This window comes from Euprymna scolopes, chromosome 19, assembly GCF_053919585.1.
Source record: "Euprymna scolopes isolate OS-2025 chromosome 19, ASM5391958v1, whole genome shotgun sequence".
Taxonomy (NCBI): domain Eukaryota; kingdom Metazoa; phylum Mollusca; class Cephalopoda; order Sepiida; family Sepiolidae; genus Euprymna; species Euprymna scolopes.
The window spans coordinates 61236395-61257790 of record NC_136500.1 but is presented as its reverse complement, the minus strand read 5'-3'; the positions used below and the strand labels follow the sequence as shown (position 1 = coordinate 61257790).

Below are 21396 nucleotides of genomic sequence, written 5' to 3'. Positions count from 1 at the left end.
AATTTTTAATCAATTCATATGCGTGTCACATTGGTACAGTGGTAACGTCACCAGCTTTGAATTTTACAGTTTTGCTTTTTCTTTTTTACTTTTGAAATCATGACTCTATAATAATATATACGAAATCTGGACAAATTAAAATATTTTTAAGTGTATATTACGCCCGAGCTAATTAATTTTTTTTTTATCTGGATTAATGTGCATTCTTTAATATGTTATTGTGTGATGTTGATTTTCCCTTATTCAAGAGTAGATGGACTCTTCCAGATACATGACAAAGTTCTGTTACATACTATTCTCTACTTTTGTAAATATTTACCATCTATGTGTTGTCATTTTATATCTTCTCCACGGTCCCAATAGAAAGACATCGCACCATAACATTATCTGAGCTTTCATTTTCCTTTTTTATTCCTTAAAAATATATTAATTTTTAACTTGATCTCCAGGAAATTTCACAACTTGACAAAAAGAGCTAAATTTAAAATTTGCATTTTTTTATGCCAATCTCTCTCTATACAGCAATATTGTCTTTTAGTTTTGATTCTTTAGGTGTAGAAATCAGTAACATGATTTCATAAGCTTCAGAATTTTTCAGATGAGGATTGATAACTTGGATTATTCAAACTACTATTCTCATCTTGGTTGTTATTTTCATAACGTTTTTGGTGATGTAATCTACAACTTTCTTTAAGTACATCTTTTCAGACTTGGAAACCTATATGGAATTTCGAACTATGAAACAAGAATACACAGAGGTCCTTATTCAATCCTTGGCAATGCCAGGGTTTCTTGCTAGTACATAATAAATCAGAGTTAAATTTGTACTTGTAATTTTTACTTTGATTGAATCAATGTGTTTTGGTTGGTTTTATTTCTTGTTTGTCATTTGCGTAGATTAAAAGATATGCATTGCCTGACTGCACGGAATTCACCTTTCAAGATATTAAGAAATTGAAATCTCTATTAATTAATCCGGATTTCTGCTCTAGGGCTTCTTATCTGACCTTGGTCCATCTCTAAGCAACATTCCTCTTGAAATTACATCCACATCATATGAGCGTTATTACTATAATAATCTGATTTCCAGCTTCAAAAAGATTTAATTTTCCTCTTTGCCATTGTTTATGCTGCTATTTGTTATTCTGTGTCCAATGGTTTTTGAGAAAGAAGAGTTAAATTGCTAATCATAAAATCGAATTTCTTTTGTCGTTTTTTTTTTTTTTAATTTTCTTTTCCTTGTCTCATAAACTATTTTTATTTTAATTATGAAATTTGACTTTGTCGGTTTTTACAATAATTTAACCTTTTGGGGGGATTTGTTGTCTTTGGCTAATTAACACGTATGAGGATTTTCTTTTCAATGCAACCACATTCTAATCAATTGTTCACTTTATTTCAAACCTAGTCAATTAATTTTGAATGAGAAGATGCAGTTCAAAGACTTGGATGCTGTGGTTAATTCCTCGTTTACTGTACTGCTCAATGTATTTAGGCTGTAAATGAGAACCATTGTGTGTGCTCTTTCTCATTTACTGTTCTTTTAGCGCTGTAACACCCAACATCTTCCTACTGCTGTATGTATATCTAGTGCAACTTACTTTGGAATATGGCATTCAAACCTTTTTTTTTTCTTTTTTTACTCATGTTCACCTGAAACAAAACATGTTGCCATTTGGACGTTAGAGGCTACTATTTGAAACCATGTTTACAGGAGATGAGCAAGATGTTGGTTTACATTACATTTAATCTGCTGCATGTCAATACAGTCAGGGTCAGTTAACCTGGAGGGAATTCTAAAGTCTTGTAGCACGAGGAAAGAAGCTATTAGAGTAGAAAGCTTTCTGGCATCTAGGCACCTCTATAGTGAAGGGGTGAGATTTTGTTGATAAACAAGGGTGGCCAGTACGTCGAGGGGGTACAAGTGTGACAAGTTCATCAAAGCACATTCCATTAAAATACTTGTAAAACAGGCACAGGGATGCAACATTGTGGCGATGGGACAGGATTGGAACTTAGTTAATAGTGTAGAACATATCAAATTGAAAACTCTGTTTTTTGGACCCTGTCTAAGAGGGAGAGGCTAGTGGTAGATGCACTAGCCCAGATGTGGCAACAATATTCCATGCATGAGCAAATGGTAACTTTGTAAAGTACATAATACTCTCAGGTGTGAGCAGTTTTCTAGTATGGTAGAGGGAACTCACCTTCTTTGCAGCAGCTTTTGTCAATGTCCTCAATGTATTTCTCCCTATTTCATTCGAGATATCCAGCAATTAGTGTTCAGAGGCTTATGATTCAGATAGTCGACTGGTTTCACACAAAATTATTCAATGATTAGAGCCCCTGGATCTGTACTGATTAGAGTTTAGATGACTGCATGGCAACCTCATCTTTGCCTTTAACATAATGTGGAACAACTACATTGCAGCATCTTCATGCCAGTTTCACAGAGATAACTTGATGAGAATGTAAAGAAGCTGTATTTTAAATCAGAATCTGTGCTCAGCCTGCAGACGTGCAAATAGTTCAAGATGGTGCTGGATACATTATAGTACTTTTGGGGGGATTTTTTTTTTTTTTTTTTTTGTCTTACGCAGTTTTTAATGCAGTTTACAAAAACATAAGCACTAAACATTTTTATGTTTTTCCTTCTTTTTTTTTATTTGGCGAGGAGGATTCAATTATAGAACTTGTGTGGCTTAACAGGTGCTTCTGCAGTTTAATGACCCGTTTTTCTGTAAGTAATGTGCCAACATTTACCGATTAGAATGCATTTTTAACATTTTTAGGAAATTTTACTGTTTTCTGTTTAAATTGGGGGAGGAGGCGGGGGTGGTGTTGGGGCACGCATTAAAAAAAAATGTTAAAATGTATTCTAATCGGTAAATGTCGACATGTTACTTACGGAATAACGGTTAATTAAACTGTAGAAGCACCTGTTAAGCCACAGAAGTCTATAATTGAACCCCCACGAAAAAAAAGAATGAAAAACATAAAAATGTTTGGTGCTTATATTTTTGTAAACCGCTCATGAAAACTTTGTTTAAAATGCATTAAAACTACGCAAGACAAAAAAAATTCCCGCCAAAAAGTACTGTAATGTAATTTTTTTTAAATATTGTTTTAGACAACTTTTTCTTCAAATTTTAAATTGTCCGCCAATGAAAGAAAAAATTTGAAAATTCTATGTTCTATAAAAAAAAAAAAAATTACATTGACATTACCCCTCCCACGTGTTTTTCTTTTTCATATAATTTTAAATGTTCCACAAAAGATTTGTATGCTATGTGAAGGCAGTTTGATATGTGAAGGCACATTCAACAGCCGTCGTTTATGTTACCGCATACCCGCACATAGCCTAAATGGAAGCTGTAAAATGGCGCAAAGTAGTTTGTGGGTTCAGGGGTTAATACTATGCAAACGGTAAATTTACGACGGGTTTGATTATCAGATTCGTTGTCAACGACCTTGATTACGTATAAATAAACAAATTAGAGTGGTCGGTGTTCTGTTGTAATGTATCCCTATATTTAGAGATACAATATTTTAATCATCCTTTTCCTTGTCTTTCTTTCTCTTCCTCTCTCTCTCCAGTCCTGGATATGACCTTAAACTATATCCGATGATGAGGTCCCAGCTTGTGGGCTTTGGGGAGTATGGAGCCACCCTTTAATTGCCATTGCTCCCAGGTCCACTCTGACCCAGTGTGGTAGTACTTGTTAAGGCTCCAACTATGGGTTAAATAGAAACCGACTTGAAAAAAAAAATATATATTCTATTAAAAAATTTTCTTCAAAATCACTGGATTTGGCATGATATAACCCAAAAAGAGTTGATATGCCATAAAACACAAACAACCCTCTCTCTCTCTCTCTCTCTCTCTCTCTCTCTCTCTCTCTCTCTCTCTCTCTCTCTCTCTCTCTCTCTCTCTGAACTACTTTCTTCTTCCCGCCTCTGCGAGTGATTCACACCTTAATTAACTCAAAACTGTTGATATGCTGTAAAACAACAAAATCATACAAGATCTGAATGACCTTTGAGTACTGATACTTAAAAAATATTTCTTCTGTACTGCCTTGGATGGTGGCCTTATTAGAACGAAGGTATAACCTTTAATTACTCTATAAATGTCATTTTCATGCAATATGAACATGATGCAATGCCTTTCAGAAACGTAAAGAAATATTTTTATTGGAATAGTTATCTTAAACTTGCATTAACGATTGTAGAATCTGTTGGCTTTCTTTGCCTTTGACCTATCTTTAAAACTGTTATCATATGAACAGCCTGCCTGTTTTTCTTGTGTGCCTCTTTTCAAATCAATATCATCAGTTCTCTTCTATAAATAACTCCATCCACTTATTTGATGCTGACTGCAATCATCATCCACATCAGGTGCTTTATATGCAAATGAAGAAAAACCTTTGCAGCTATTGTTACAAAAAACATCTTTACAGCAGCTCCAAGTTAAAGACATTGATCACATACAACTTTGAAGTGCTAAAAGCCTTCAACCAACAAAACACGCTTAATCGTTTCTTGCCGGTGATATAAATCAGTAACACCAGTATCTAAGATGGGTAACCTTTAAGTCATCTACTGTAGCAAAACCAAACGAAATAAACAAATATTCTATTATCATTTACTAATTCCAATTAATCTTAAAATAAAATTAATATTAGGATAAAATATCAGAGGTATTTCTTTACAACCACAATCATCTCAACCTGAAAAAAAATTATTTTTCACACAGTTGAATTTTTGCTGTGGGTACTCCAGTAATAATAAACTTTGATAACATCTGTATTTTAATAACAAAAAAGTAATTTTTATTTTATGTTTATCCTTAATTTTACTAATTATATATATATATATATATATATATATATATATATATAGTTTATGAAATGTGTTAATCTTTGGAACTAAATAAGAAAATAAAAAGGTTTTAGTCTTTTGTTGAAAAGTTATTTTTCCAGTAAGTCAGTTAATCTCCTGCAATCGCTGGATCAATTTGCTTTCATGAATTCAATGTTATTTCAGGGATCATCATCAGTTTACCATAGATAGAGGTCCTAAGTAATTTGCAATTGTATTTTTTGGTTGCCCACACTGAGAATTGAACCTTCAACTTTCAGGAGAATATAATTTTTACAATCGATTTTTCAAGTACTCTAACCACTGTGCCCCGAGTTCTATCCAGTCATGGCTGACAGAACGAGAGCATGCTAACCTTATAAAGTAAATAAAGGGTTCCATTTGGACTTCCATCCAAAGTCCTGAGTTTGACAAGATACACCTGAATAAGGTCGGGGGTTAAATCAACCAAAACGTTGTAAAAATAACACTTACGATGAGAATAGTAGTCCAAAGATTCCAAATAATATAAATATAGATGTCATGTCAAAATATAGCCAGACAATGAAAAACTACCTCTGGAAATTCTCACAGGTCATCAAGCTGCAAGGACAGCAATATATCGTTCTAATTTCCTATTGTCTAAGCTCCAATCTATGGTCCCCCCCTCCTTGCCAGACTTTCACAAAAAATCCTTGACTATCTACAACCACTATCAACAATTTCCCCCAATCTCTACATGTGTCTAAATCTAAATGCAGATTCCATGAACAAAACTTCTTTCCTAAAACTGCTCACCTGTGGAACACTGTTCCACTGGCCTGCTTCCCGGCCAACTACAATATTGTAGCCTTCATGTCCAATGTAAACAAGTTCTTGTTTAATCGTCCCCTTAAATAATCAAATCCTTTCCAACTTACACCATTAATGATTACTACATTACCACCTTAAATTCATTAACCCTTATCCTTGAGTGGCCCTCGGGCCTTGATAAATGGTTACTCCCTTTAAAAAAAAAAATTAATGGCACCATCTAGAGATGTGTATCAACAATGTGCAAACAATTTCAAGACAAAGTATGCTTTAACGTTATCTACACTAATGTTTGCTCTTTGACGCCCAAGAAAGGTGAATTCTAATGATATAACTAGACATCACCATCATCACAGAGAGCTATCTTAACAAAGACATTCACGTTGATGATTATATCATTTTCTAATCTGACAGAAAATTTTAGGGGTGATGCCAGCTTCATATTCATTAAAAGCAGTCTGACTCTGTTACAATGTCAACTTCTCATAATGCTCGAATAACTGCTTACTACAATGCTATACTATGCAAAGTCTTCCACTATGTACCACAGTCTACAAGCACAGAAGGGAATGTTAGTCAACTACTGTTAAATACAATAGTTGGTGATCTAAATACTCCATTAATTAATTGGTATGCGCACTTCTGTCTACTAGCAAACTAGTTTTACAACTCTTTGCTGAACATGTTTGAGGAAAATGTTTAGCATATTTTATCTGCAACCAGAGTTCGTTGGGGGCCATCAACCCATGACCTTATATTATTAAAGTACTCATTGACAGTGTAAGAAGTGAAAGTCTATCGTAAGGATGATCTTGCAACTTTAAAAATTTTAAGTGCAGATGGCGTCCCTTTTCTCAAAGTTTGGCAGAATACCAAAATGGAAATTTAAACTGTGAAACCACAAAACTCTTATCACAGTTGCTCAAATGTGCGAGTGAGAAACTATACAAACACTCCAAACAGTTAAAGAATAATCAAAAACACGGTTGCCATAGCAACTTTTCACCATATTAATAACCATGGGCAACTAGAAGAATCAAGCAAGTGTAGTAAGGGAATGTTGCATGGTTTGAATATCTGATAATTCAAACTACAGATGCCTTTGAAATCTGTAGAAGACAACGTGATAGGGCGGAGCAGGTATTCCAAAAGGCACATGCCATCTATGAAAGACATTTAACAGACAGAACAAGTGCATGCTAATCCAGAAAGGTTTAACATCTTTCTATAGAGAAACGAATTGCTGAATATACAAGTTGTTTTACTTAAAAACGCAGATAGCAAGATTATTTCTGATACTTGTATATAGTCAATATTTGTTTGCACACTCTAAATCTCTTTAACTCTCTTACTCTGCCAAAAATAATATCATCAACTTAAACAGAGAGAGAGACTGGGAAGAGTTTTTTTAATGTCATTTAGGGTTATGTAACGTCCACTATATTCTAAAACTGTACACCTTGCTTGCTTATTTGTTTCCATGCATATTATATGATATCACAAAACAGCAAATTACATCATTAAAGAATGATTGATAGAAGTAGTGGGAGGATAAGAAAAAAGAGAGAGAGAGAGAAAATGAGAATATAGTAACTACTGATTCAACGAATTACAGGGCATCTAGTATACTACTAAAACTCTTTGGATATACCTCTTTTGTGTACATATGTTTGTATGCTGTCACTGTGAACACTGGATGAGATGATAAAAGGTTAATGCAAAGCTACCATTCATCTTTATGATATCATCCATTATCAAGTTTATATATATATATATATGATTGATAATTTAAAATTAAAAATCGGTTTCATAAGGAAGAACAAACGAAATCAATAAATTGTACGATCGTTTCAGAAACGATAATTTTATTGAGATAGACAATAAGTCTTGGACAATAGTTTTATCATATAGTTTTTTGAAACAAAGTCTCCTCATCAGCAAAAATATTGGGTGTTTTTTTTTTAAATGAATACTTTGATGATGATACTTACGACTTTTAGAAGGCGAACCATTAAGAGATACATCTGCCTTACCTAAAAATGCTAGTTTTATTTTTGATGTCTGCAAAAAAACACCCAATATTTTTGCTGATGAGGAGACTTTGTTTCAAAAAACTATATGATAAAACTATTGCCCAAGACGTATTGTCTATTTCAATAAAATCATCATATCCGAAACGATCATACAATTTATTGATTTGTTTGTTCTTCCTTTCGAAACCGATTTTTAATTTTTAATTTTAATTTTTAATTATAAATTATCAATCAGCTTACTCAATATTAAAATAGCTCTAGGATATGTATGCCTATCGAGCTTATTATATGTCTGCATTGCAACGAGCACTGTTTTATTTTATTTTAATTGTATTAATTTGCTAATACATTAAAATATACTCTTCTCTTCGGACTGTTGTTCTAATCCCCTTTAAATATATATATATGTGTGTGTGTGTGTGTTATTGGAGAAGGAGAACCGAGAATTAATAAAATGTTAATCAACGTTTCGTCCCTATTTCAGGGGACATCACCAGGATTTCATAAGAAAAATGTAGAAGAAAAACTATTACAGACCATATGCAAGTGAAAAAGGAAAAAACCCTAAAGTCCTTCCCATTCTGGCCTGCATGCACATTTATAGTTTCAGCTCAGAATGGGAAGGACTGGGAATTTTTCCTTTATCACTCGCATGTGGTCTGTAATCGTTTTCTTCTACATTTTTCCTGCGAAATCCTGATGATGTCCCCTGAAATAGGGACGAAACGTTGATTACTATTTTATTAATTTTCCTTCTCAAATAACATAGCGTCAACCATTGCTTGTATTTTTATTTTATTTTTACTCACATATATGTGTGTGTGTGTGAATTAATTTTGCAACTAATTCCATGCTATATTTTTTTTTCAATAAATGAAAATTATATAAAACAGATATTTCTGACACATCAGGCTTTCCTCAATGAATTACAGACATTGTATTTTTTCTTCATTGTTGAGATTTAACGGCGAACACCAAAGATGATCAACTTCTAATGTTAAATGGGCACTATTTTTATGTCTTCATTTGTGTAGAGAAAATTCTGATCACATATTATATAGTTAATCAATTGAATACTTTTACATTAGAAAGCATTGTTCAGTGAAAAATATAAGAAATCATTTTTAAAGTAAATTTAATGGTAGAAATTTTTTTTCAATAAATAAAAACGATATGCCTCAGATATTTTTATCATATCGAACTTTCCACAATGAATTATAGACATTGTTTTTTTTTGGGGGGGGGGGGTCACCTTTTTTATCAAGATATAACTATGAACTCCGAAGATATTTAACAATTTCTTCCTTGTATTAAATGGAGGCTGTTTTTCATTTATGTTGACGTTCATCGTTATATCTCAACAATGAAGGAAAAAAAAATGGGAAATAAACATAATTCAAGTCTTATATGGCCAAAATATCTTAGTTGTATTGTTTTCTTTTATTGGCAAATAATAATAATACTAATAATGAATAATTAAATAAATAAATCTTCTAGCAGCAAATTTCTTTTCAAGATTTTTTTCTTTCATTGATATTTTCTAATGTAGAAATATTGAATCTATTATATAATTCAATTGTTTTGAATTCAATTAAATGGGGGGAGGGAGACTACAAACACTACAATAACTTGTTTTTTTATTTGTTTTTGCAGACTTTGCATATCTTCATTTCCTTTTATCCTTTTTCTTCTCCAAATCCTTTTTAATTCCATATAAAAACTTCCCAACAATTTTTGAGGAACATATATGTGTCTATGAGGAGTTGTTTAGTGGTCTTCACTATTCAGTGAAACATATGTAAAACGTACTTCATTAAAAAGAAATTAATAAAGTGTGCATTAAATACATCTACTTTTGGAGTGATATATATATTTTAGTGAAGTGGTATAACATGAAAATAGTATTTGTAGCTCTAATATTGCACTATCGAACTATTTAAATCAACTTTATGTTAATATTTATATTTGAATACAAAATTGAAAAAAAGTGTGTGTGTGTGTATATATATATATATATATATATATATATATATATATATATACATGTGGAAGAGAAAGTGAGCATGGGAGATGAAAGAGAGATAAAAGATAAATATTTAATTATTTAACAAAAAGATTAAATTATATTTTTCTTCGAGTATTTTTAAAAAAAGTATTTTTTGTAATTTGCATATTTGTTTTCCTATTATTAATTCTGTTCATCTTTTTCTTGCATGTACAGGCTGTTGAATATTATGCTGAGTGGTCATTGTGCCCAAGCAATGTGGTGTTTTTGCGTGTTCAGACTGCAGTGTATGATCCATCTTTAGTTGGAGATAAGCCAAAATGGTATGCACATCAGTTGCAGCCTGTAGAGTTCAAAGTTTATGATAATAATTCCTCTCTTGGAGCAGCCCTTACTTCAGCGCTGGATACACACAGTGATGAAAATCCAACTGGTAAGATCTTTTCAGACTTTGTTCAAGTAACTAATCAGTTGTTATTGTTTTTTGTCTTCTGAAAAGAAGATGTATACATATGTTTGGATTTTTCTCTCTTTCCAGACAATCGAACGAGTTGATAAATATTAATCCCTTGATCTATAATAGCAGACAATATAACTAACATAAGCACACATGCAGAACTGAAAAAATCTTTTTACTGACTATGTATTTGATTGACTCATGCAGTATAAGGACCGTGCTTCTGTCAGAATCATCTGGGCAGTTTATGGAAAATACTGGAAGATACCAAATTAAAGTTTCATGATTTTTTAATTTTTTTTTTTTTGCATAAATGCTGACCAATTTTTTCACTGAAAACTTTATTTTTATCAGTACAAAAACTAATTCAATGAAAAGTGAAAACAATTTTCTTGAATAATTATTTGACGATTGTTACAACTTTTACAGAATTAAAATTCAAATCAAGAAAAAAAAACATTCATTGAAGGGTAAGTTTTATGAATAAATATTTATTTTTTGAATAACAAACAATTATTAGCAAATAATTTTTTATATTTTTTTATTCAAATCAAGATAAATATTTATTTTTTTGAATAACAAACAATTATTAGCAAATAATTTTTTATATGGTTTTTTTTATTCAAATCAAGATAAATATTTTTTTTTTTTTGAATAACAAACAATTATTAGCAAATAATTTTTATATGGTTTTTATTCAAATCAAGATAAATATTTATTTTTTTGAATAACAACATTATTAGCAAATAATCTTTTATATTTTTTATATGGTTTTTTTATTCGAATCAAGATAAATATTTATTTTTTTGAATAACAACATTATTAGCAAATAATCTTTTATATTTTTTATATGGTTTTTTATTCAAATCAAGATAAATATTTACATTTTTTCATATCATAAACCAATGATAACAAACAAATGTTTTCTTTGTGTTTTTTTGTATTAGGGTTTAGATGCTCAGCATTTCAGTACTTTTCTGTGTTTTCCATAGACCTCCCAGACGATTCCAACGCTAGCACTGTCCTTATGCTGCATAAGTATTGACATATGTATATTCAATACCAAATATGGAATGATTTTTAGAATTGATAATTTTCAAGACAAAGGAAAATCATTCAATGTTACAGTACAAAATCAGCATACACTGCAGTGATTACATGACATTGTCGATAAAACATTTTTGCTTAAGATTAGGAAAAATTACCAACAGTCAAAATTCACAATTTCAAACAATAAAAATGAAGCCAGCTGTAGACCTACAATATCAGCTCCAGCAAAAACATGTTTTTTGTTTTTGTTTATTTTACTTCGGAGTCACCACTTATCAAGGCTGAAGGCCACTTGAGGATAAAGATTAATGAATTCAAGGTGATGGTGTAGTAATCAGTTATGGTGTAAATTGAGTAGAATTTGATTTAGGAGAACGGCTTAACAGAAAATTGTTTACATTAGATTTGAAGGCTACCATGTTGTATTCAACCGGGAAGCATGCCAGCAGAACAGTGTTCCAAAGGCGAGCAGTTCTGGTAAATAAGCTTTGTTAATGGAATTTGCATTTGCATTTACATTTAGAGAGTGCAGAAAATCATATATAGTGGTTGTAGCTAGTCAAGCGTTTTTTTTTTTTAAGTTTGGTAATGAGTGACAATAGATTGGAGTTCAGTTGAGCACTTGCCATGAAAATAGCAATAGAGCAGAGATAGGCTCGTGACGTCACTTCTGTGAGAAAGAGGTTGCAGGGAAGAGAAAAGGGCATCACCTACTAGGTTTCAAAGTTGGTTTTGAACTCTATCAAGGCAGGATAGAGCATGCTGAACAGCTCCTGTCCAGATATGGCAACGGTACTCCATTTTAGGGTGCACCTGCATTACAGAAAGAAAATATTTTACTGATTGAGGGGGGAAGGCAACCAAACAAGCCCTATGTAATAAAAATGGATTGACTTATGATAGGACCAGAATCCACTGACAACATTTGTTGTATATTTAGTGATTCAGGAAAGAGAAGGGCAACTATTGTAAGAAATATGATTTACCATTATCAGTGAGTGTAAGGAAGTATATCAACAGAATTATTAAGTAAACTATTCTAGAGACATGATGACAAGATTTGCTAATGTCAAACAGCAGGGCAAAATATTAGCAGCGATTGCAATCCTTACAACTCTAGAACAGAAGTTTAATAGGCTAATCAGCATAGAAATAGCAGAAAAATTGACAGCTTATCTTAATAATACCATGAATCTTGTCACATTATTCAATGTATAGAGTGATAAGAATGTGAAAGATAATATCAGACTCTGCAATGTCTAATGTACAGTTTATGAAAAGAATTCACACCCTGGCAAATTGATGAAGTATACAAACTGTTTGGTGGTCAGGATGGCCTACTTTGCTGGTAGGGTAATCAGACACATGGAGATGGTGTTTTAAGAAACAAAAAAAAGGAGATCGCAAATGAGTGAACATGGTGAAAGAGGAATCTTGCATTCTCACAACTAAACAGCAGAGATTCCAAGCAAAATGGTCTGCCAATATGGAGAAAAAGTACGTGAGGAGTATTCACTAGATTCGCTGAGATCAATGCAAAACCTGCAACACAATCATCCACTCACAACATAGGAAACCCTTCTTATCACTATCAAACGCCGAATTTCCTTTCCAGAAAACTTATAGATGTTTTGTGATCTTTGAGGAAAACAAACAAAACGGTATGTGCAGATGGAACAGGTTAAGGTTGCTCCTATGTCTTCTAGAAATGCTAGCGCTGTCTGTGATACTTTGTAAATCTGGTTCTGCTTTTATGATGTTTCAGAAGAAATATCATTCAAAGGTATACCAACTTTCAATTTAATACTTCATGACATTCTGGCAATTAGCCACAACCTAAACATTAGAAGAGAGGATCTGGTGTAATACTTTGAACTATTATATAACAATATTATATATATTGACCTAACACTGGTAATTAACAAACAATATTGGACTAACCCATAGGCAACGCTTTCAAATGTAGGTAAATGAGACTAATATAAGCCGTCCACTCTAAGATACTATTTGCATATTATTCAAGATTGGAATATGATGCATTTATCACTGACATTTTACACTTGTGGTTGTTTTATTATCAATCTATTTCTAATGTCAATTTCTCTTTAATCATTGAAATGCATGCATTTTTATACTTAAAATATTGTTTCCTTGTAGATGAGAGTGGTAGTGACAGTGACGGAGCAGACAGCACTAGTTCTTCATATTCCTCTTTGAGTGACTTTGTAACTGATATGGTTAACAGTGAAATTGATGGTGACACACCAAGTAAGTAGCATCCGCACATAACTTCTCAAATATTAGACTTCGAGTTTCTTATTCATGCCATATAGCCTTTTTCTTTTTTTTTCTGAATGATTACTTACTAACTGAAAATAACTTTTATATTCTTATAAAATATTTATAACTCTAAAAAATATTTTGCTATAAAATTTCATTTTTTCTCGGCTTTTCAATTACAAAACTACTCATGTTTTTAATTATCACTTGCTAACTGGCAACCCTAATATTGCTCAATGTTTCATTTATTTCCATATTAATATGCATGCACGTCCATATATATATATATATATCCTTCATTTTCTTTTGTTAAAATGTAACATAAGTATTGTCATCCAAAATGGCTCTACCAAAGTCATGGCCACACCACATTTACATAAAATATTGTTTAATATTAAATTATTAAACAGAAAAGCATTCAATGTGAATTAAAACTTCAAAAGTATATTATTTCATTATCATTTAAGGTTATCATTATTTATATATATATATATATTAAAAAAAATACATTAACCTGTTTTCTGCTACTAGTCTTTTTTTTCCTGAATAATTTTTATAATGCTTTGCATATTTTTTATTCTAGTCTTTATACCCGAAAACCAAATTCTGGCAGTTGATCATTCCAAGATATTTACACCTCCCAACAAATTGCATGTGCCAGAAACGACTGTTACCACAAGTGAATTAACTTCAGCCACAGCTGAAAGTGATGCAGATTCATCCGCTTCATCTAGTCCCACCTACAGTCAGGATGTTCCTCCATCTTTTGCTGTAGACCAGAAAGGATCTGTAAGTAATTCTTTTTTTTTTCATTATTTACAACGTTTTTCCTCTATCTAAGAATTGTTGTTGTGGATTAATTTTTAGCAGCCCCTTATGTTATAAACTTTTAATGGTTTGTTACACTCAGTATGCACACCACTTCCATTTTTTGTTTTTTTGTATTGTAACCTGTGCATAAGGATAGTATTTTGGTTAATGAAGGATTCTATTTTTTTATTTAACAATTTATTATTCCTGGTACTAATGTTCACAGTAACGTTTGGTTTGCTTTTGATAACGTCTATATGCACATAATTTGTAAATAGATTTTCATTCTGTAGACATTTAAGCATCTGACAAGTGTTTAATTGAAAAAAAAAATGAATTTGGCATGGTGAATTATTGACAAGGGTTCCTCAAATATTTGAAAAACTCTTATGTACTTCAGTTGCTATTTTTTAACACCAACCCTAAGTCCAGCTGGTGAAGTCATCAAAATCACTTAAAAAAGGACCCCCACAAAAGAAACACACAGAATTTCTCTCATATTAATTAATTTATTTATCTATTTTTTTGATGTTGTTAATTGCTCTAAAGTGCTAGAATGCCTTAGAAATGGGGACTCATTTTATGTTTAATTTATATGTGAAACTGATCTCCACTTATAATTCTCATTATTTTTTGTTTTGTTTTTTTCTTCTTCCCGTCAGGTTTTTCAATGTATTCACATCTATTAACCTAAAAAATAGGATCTCATTTTTGTTTAGAGGATGGAGCTTAGGTTGTTAATCATCAATAATAACATAATAAAAAGTGACAGATAAGTTTTATTTTTTAGATTTTGACATATGAACGTCCTTCTGTTTGACACACATGTAGAAAACAGCTCATGAGTTGAGCTTGCTGCATAGGAAATAAGTTTCAACATTAATCTTTATAATCATAATTAGAATTCATATTATTGAAATTCAGTTTTCTCAATAGATAATGTGAACAAATATAGAAAAATAATTTCTATTACTTTCATGGTGTGCACAGTGGCTTAATAGTAAAATTGCTAGTAGTTTGATTTCAAATCTCATCTTCAAACGCACACTATGTTTAGCTACACTGAGTAGCTTTGATACGGCATAACAGCTATCTGTTGATGAATAATAAGTATAAAATTCAGATTGTTACTTTTTAGCATTATTTTCAGCAAGATTCTTGAAAAGATCATCACTTGTTGGATATGGTTTCACAGTTCCATTCTGAATACAATACATGGTCCTACTAGAAACTCTCTTTGAAAAAACTTTATCTGCCCTCTTACAAACATGTAAAACTATAATGAAGTCTATAACTGCTTAATGGTATCTGATAATAATTTTAGTTATCTCCAACATTGTTTGCTTAAAAAAAAATTCACAAGTGATTGTTGATTTCTTGGTAGCATTCAAATGACTTTATCTCCCCTTGTGGAAAATAATTCCGCATGCCAAAATCTGTGTTTTTTTTTTGGGGGGGGGGGGGGTTATTACACACCACACTTGCCAGATGTTTACATGTCTGCGGAATGAAAATCTATTTACAAATTATGTGCATATAGATGTAGTCAAAATGCAATAAAAATATTGCTAGATTCAGTCAATGCTATAATAAATTTTCATAAATATTGTACCTATTTACAATGCCTCCCCACTGGACAGAGTTAGACATCAGGGGCGTTTTTTTAGGTGAAGAAAAGGTACAAAAAAAAAAATTGTTTCAGTCGTAAAGGACTGCTCCTCCACCGAAAGAGAACAAGAAATGGAAGTGCAGCATCTGAAGAACAGATACTACACTTTGATTTTGACCAAAAGGCCAAGTAGTTAGTACCTTAACAATTTAACATAGTATGCAAGTATAGTATTCTATAGTGTAATATAATAATTTTTCCAAGTTCCAAATATCAAATTTCCTCAGTTAGTCATTTATTGCTTTTCAAAGGGTAACCATTACAATATTGTATTGTTTTGTATTGTGATTAACAAGTCTGCAAATTGACGTTATTATTGCTTATTTAGTCACGTACTCATCAGATATTTACCTTAAAAACTTAGAAAAAACACCTTTATCTTAAAATTGTCTTTCATTATAAAAAACTTTATTTATGAGAAAAATTTTTTAATCCATTAGGATTGTTATATACAAACTGAATACGTTTCAAGTAAATGATAAACTTATATATGTATATATCAAATGCATGTTGCTTACATTGCATGCTTTTTAATGTAATGGATACGATTGGATAGGTAAATATTGAATATTACTTTTATGAATATTTAATCGCAACAGCTATAAATTCAGGAAATTGGCAGTTTTTTATACACTTATTGTTTATTTATCATCATATTCAGTTTAATGTCTGTTATACCTGTTAGTATGTGTTTTAAGAAATTGACTTTCAAACTAACATATCTCTACTAAGTTCTTATTCCCTTTTCTCCCAAATTTATTCTCCTATGTTTTCTCGCCAACTAACCCTGTTACCTTAACTGTTCTACATCTACTAATCCGTGAACTCTATTCTTTTAATGTGACCAAACCAATCAATGCAGTTATATCGTTTGATAAAATAATTTCCAACAACGGTTTAAATTTATAGATCATTCGAACTGTTGTTGTCATTGTATTTATTGTAATCTCATGTTTGCAGTGATGTAACATCCGGCATTAGTTGAGTGTGTCTTTCTGAACTTGAGAATATTTATTACTAGCGGGGGTACCCGGCGTTGCCCGAATGTTTGTTTCCGGGATGGGGGGGGGGGGAGTTTTAAAAAATGTTATGGTAGGTAAGTAGGAAGGATCAAACCCGGAGTCATGAGTAAAAGTAGGAAAATAAAGTGTGAAAAAAAAAAAAAAAAAAACATCTGCAACGTTAACAGTTCGGCCACCAAGAAAAGTCCATTCCAGTTGTTTAGGAGAAAAAAAAAAAAAAAAAAAACTACGGTAGGTCGGCGCGAACGTGAAAATATAATGTGAAGTGTCCAGCACGCTAACCACTACGCCACAGAGCACTGCAGCTTAGTTTAGTGATTTTAAATAACTTCACATGAAAGAACTACGAAGCCAAACCGGTGTTCTCTTCTCAACTGTTCCTTGTGAACGATCCCCAAACGGTGTTAAGTGGTGGCAGGGGGAGGAGGAATTTATTAGAGAGAAAATATTTTACCACTTCCATTGATCTTAACCGATTTTGGCCGTGACTTCTCAGCAGAAAAAGTATAGAAATCTAAGATTATCGAGGAATTTGAGAAATAATAAGCCTATAACACACCTCAGATATTGTTCTGCCGTTTATGCATATTATATTTGCATGAAATATCTTGATTTTTAATCCTATTAAGGTCAAAATCCGACAGGAAAAAATGAGTTCATTTTATTTATATAGAGATAACTGGAGAAACTATAGCGAATTGAATTCGAATAATCAAATTGATTCAAATGATTTATGCTCATCTCAAATGCTCTGGAACTTAAAAAAGATTTTGTGTTTTTTTGCGATTAATTTACATATATATATATATATAAAAACAAAAGCCTTGCAAAACTGAATATCAAAACAAAACTTAATCTTTCTAGATTCCGGCGAGTTTTGAACTCTCGACCATATGCATGTTAAGAAGTCGAGATAACCACTACACCACAGAATCTTAAACGACTGCCTGATAATAGTATATACAACTATTGAATTCGAATAATGGAATTGATTAAATGATTAATGTTCATCTCAAATATTCTAAAACTTCAATAAAGATATTTCTTTTGTGATTTTTGCAATATATATATATATATATATATATATATATATAAAGCATTGCTAAACTGAATATAAAAACAAAATTTAATATTTGTAGATTCTGGCGGGTTTTGAACCCGTGACCTTCTGCGTGTTAAGCAGACTTGATAACCACTACACCAATTTTAATGACTGCTTGATATTGTATATACAATTATTATGATTGCATCTTTAATGTCGCAATCTTTTACATGTGCAGAAAAATCTTATGAACCAAAATTGCAAAAAAACTTTTTTCTAAAATATCAATATTAGATCCAAATATATAAAATAATATCAAGTGAATCAGAAAAACATGAAGAGTATTATTATCACTATTCTGAAAGAATTCATTAAAATATTTGGTAAGTAAATTAAAAATTTACTTTTTATATAATACTATTAATAGCTAGTAATATTAGCCTGGGTGCCCAGCATTGCCCAGGTGTTTGTTAGTGCGTGTTGAGCAAAAAAAAAAAAAAAAGTGGTAATAAGCAGGAAGACTCGAACCCGTGATGTGAAGGCAGAAAAGAAAGTGAAAGAAAACCTGATGTCTTACCCCTACTCCATGACACAATCGGAAGTTTGGAACCTTGAAATTAGTTAAGTCATTCCAACCGATATGTTGAAATCCAGGCAAAAGCAAGATAGTCAGCAACAAGTTAAGCTGCAGACCAGCTTAATGCGGGTACTGGTCTCCCGCTTTCTGGTTTTTTAAATCAGAGATTTGCTTCTCCTAGAAAGGTTGGCTTCACCACGGCTTACGGGAGCCCTCTCCACCCCAACACACACACATACATACACACAAACACACACGGTGCTAGTTGGCCGTTGACCCCGAAAAAGGGTTAATTCGCCTTTTGGAAGGTCTTATTTTTAATCTTTCAGGGAGACTAGCCACCCTCCTAACCAACCAAGTCTGGTGGGGGAACCAGTTTAGTCGCTGGTGACCCGACAATGAGGCAGGTAGTACTGGGTTACATGGTACCAGTAGCATATAACATTACCTAATATATATATATATATATATATATATATATATATATATATATATATATATATATATATATATATATATATATATATATATATAGTCTTGTTTATAGCATTCTGAATTTTACTGGGTTTATATAATTGAAAAAAATACTTTGCTAAGTTGAGATATAGGTATATTTTGGTTCATAAGATATAGGTATATTTTCGCTTGTCTTCCTTTCCTTATAGGGGAAATGGTTTTCATTATGCTTCATTGTTAAAGTGTTTTCTTTTCATTAAGTCTGACGAAAGGCTGTTCCTGTGAAAATTTTCAAACGACATAATGTTTGAATTTGTCCAAACAGTCTTGAAACAATTGTAACTAAGGATGTAATACACATTTTGTTGCTATAAATCCATCCCTCGATGTCTTGGTTTTTTTGTTAAAACATATATATATATATAACAAAAAATCTGACTAGAAAACACGGCATCGTGAGAATATATAAAAACAGGCAGTACAATTATTTCTTTGCAATAACCTGACAAATCCTCACATAGAAACTTCTGTGTAGCTTAATTACCATTATATATTTTAAAAGCTTATTTAAATTCTTTAAAATTTACATAAAAGTTGGGTTAATAACCTAACAATGCATGTTACTAGAGTTCAAAATATAATTTAAGGAATGTTCTGAATTCGTTTCAAAAATATTTTTATTTCAAACAATTTTTGTCCATCCTCAAAAATCTATATTGAAGCAGAAACAATTGTTTGAGATAATTTCTTTTTTTAAAACAAATTTGGAACATTTATCAAATTGCTATATTACATATAATGTTCTGGTTCTAGCATAGGAAAAAAAAGTAAAGTTCTCAATTATGTATGTAAGAGCATATATTGGGATATCAAATAACAGTATATATTATTTTGATTATCAATTTATTCCTTTAGTTTCACTGAAACACTGGAAGTTGAAGTGGGTGTATATGTATGTATATATATATATATATATATATATATATATATATATATATATATATATATATATATATATACATGAATGAATGACAAAAGTCTATATTCTAAAGTTCATGATGTTGACCATCTTACAATTTATTCCTTTAATTCAGTTAACATTTACAATTCTTGATAGTATCTGTTTCATAGCAAAACATCAATCACTTAATTATTATATCAGTCGGTGAATCTATTTTGCCCTTAACTCATCAGAAGAAATAGCAACAATCAATCCATCAAAAGGAAAATAAAGTGCGTTTCGACATGATTAAAAATCCGAAAATTGGAAGAGAAGCTGTAAATACCTTTTTTTACTTATTCATAATATGCACTGTAATTACATGGAGCTTCTTAAATAAGGATTGGTATATATTATAAAGAAATAAACTATATTTCCACAGTATAACTATATATTTATATATATATTATTTTCGCTATTGTCTGTATGAGCCTCTGTGAAAGCCATCTGTTGTTTTTCATTATATTGTCTCTGTTCTCATGCATATTCTTCTGAAGATTGATGTGCTGTAAATTGTTTTCTTTCTTTCTTATTAGGCACCGGATTTCTTCCAGTTTGATTCTGGAAACGCATCAATGCAAACCAAACACTCAAGCAGGTGAGAAATCGTTTTTTTTTATTGACATGAATACAACCTCATGAGTTGATTAGAAATAATCTCATTCTTACAGTACATGCTATCCAACAGCCCATTGTTTAATGCAGTGCAAGTCATTCCTCCATTTTTATGACATTCATTTCATCTATCTCTGATCGCAGTCAATAAATCAAAGAAGTATCTATTGCTGATAAGAGGTTTAATGCTTTAAACTTATGCAGTTTGCCATATTTTGTCTGCTATATCATTTTAAATCATCTGATCCTGGATATGACCTTAAACTATATCCGATGGTGAGGCCCCAGCTTGCGGGCTTTGGGGAGTGTCAAGCAACCTCTTAATTGCCATTGCTTCCATGTCCACTCTGACCCAGAGTGGTAGTACCTGTTAGGGTCCCAACTATGGGTTAAATAGCAACTAACTTGAAAACAAAAACATTCTATTAAAAAATTTTCTTCAAAATCACTGGATTCAGCATTAAATAACCTGAAAAGGGTTGATATGCCGAAAAACAAAAAACAACCAACCATTTTAAATCATCTTCATCAGTTCTGTCATGGAATTTTATGGCTTCTTTGACAAATATATTTCTCTTTATTTTAAACTTATTAAAATTTCAGAAAGCTGTTTGCTTGCCTTTTTTCTGTTGTTCTTGGCCTTCGGGCTGGGATCAAAGTGTAGTATCTGCTGTTCTGCAGATGCTGCACTTAAGATAATTTGTACC

General features: G+C 31.6%; 1 protein-coding gene across 14 annotated transcripts in view; it reads left to right on the top strand.

The window, feature by feature from the left end:
• LOC145303656 (MAP kinase-activating death domain protein-like) overlaps positions 1-21396 on the top strand; it is a 602561-nt gene that overhangs the window by 324993 nt on the left and 256172 nt on the right. For all 14 annotated transcript variants that reach the window (XR_013873756.1, XM_080145234.1, XM_080145231.1 and 11 more), the window contains 4 exons: positions 9928-10144; positions 13376-13486; positions 14082-14287; positions 20611-20672. Coding sequence is in view for 13 of the 14 variants with exons in the window: in XM_080145234.1 (XP_080001360.1) it covers positions 9928-10144; positions 13376-13486; positions 14082-14287; positions 20611-20672 (596 nt within the window). In the remaining variant the exon portion in view is untranslated. The remainder of the gene's footprint in view (positions 1-9927; positions 10145-13375; positions 13487-14081; positions 14288-20610; positions 20673-21396) is intronic.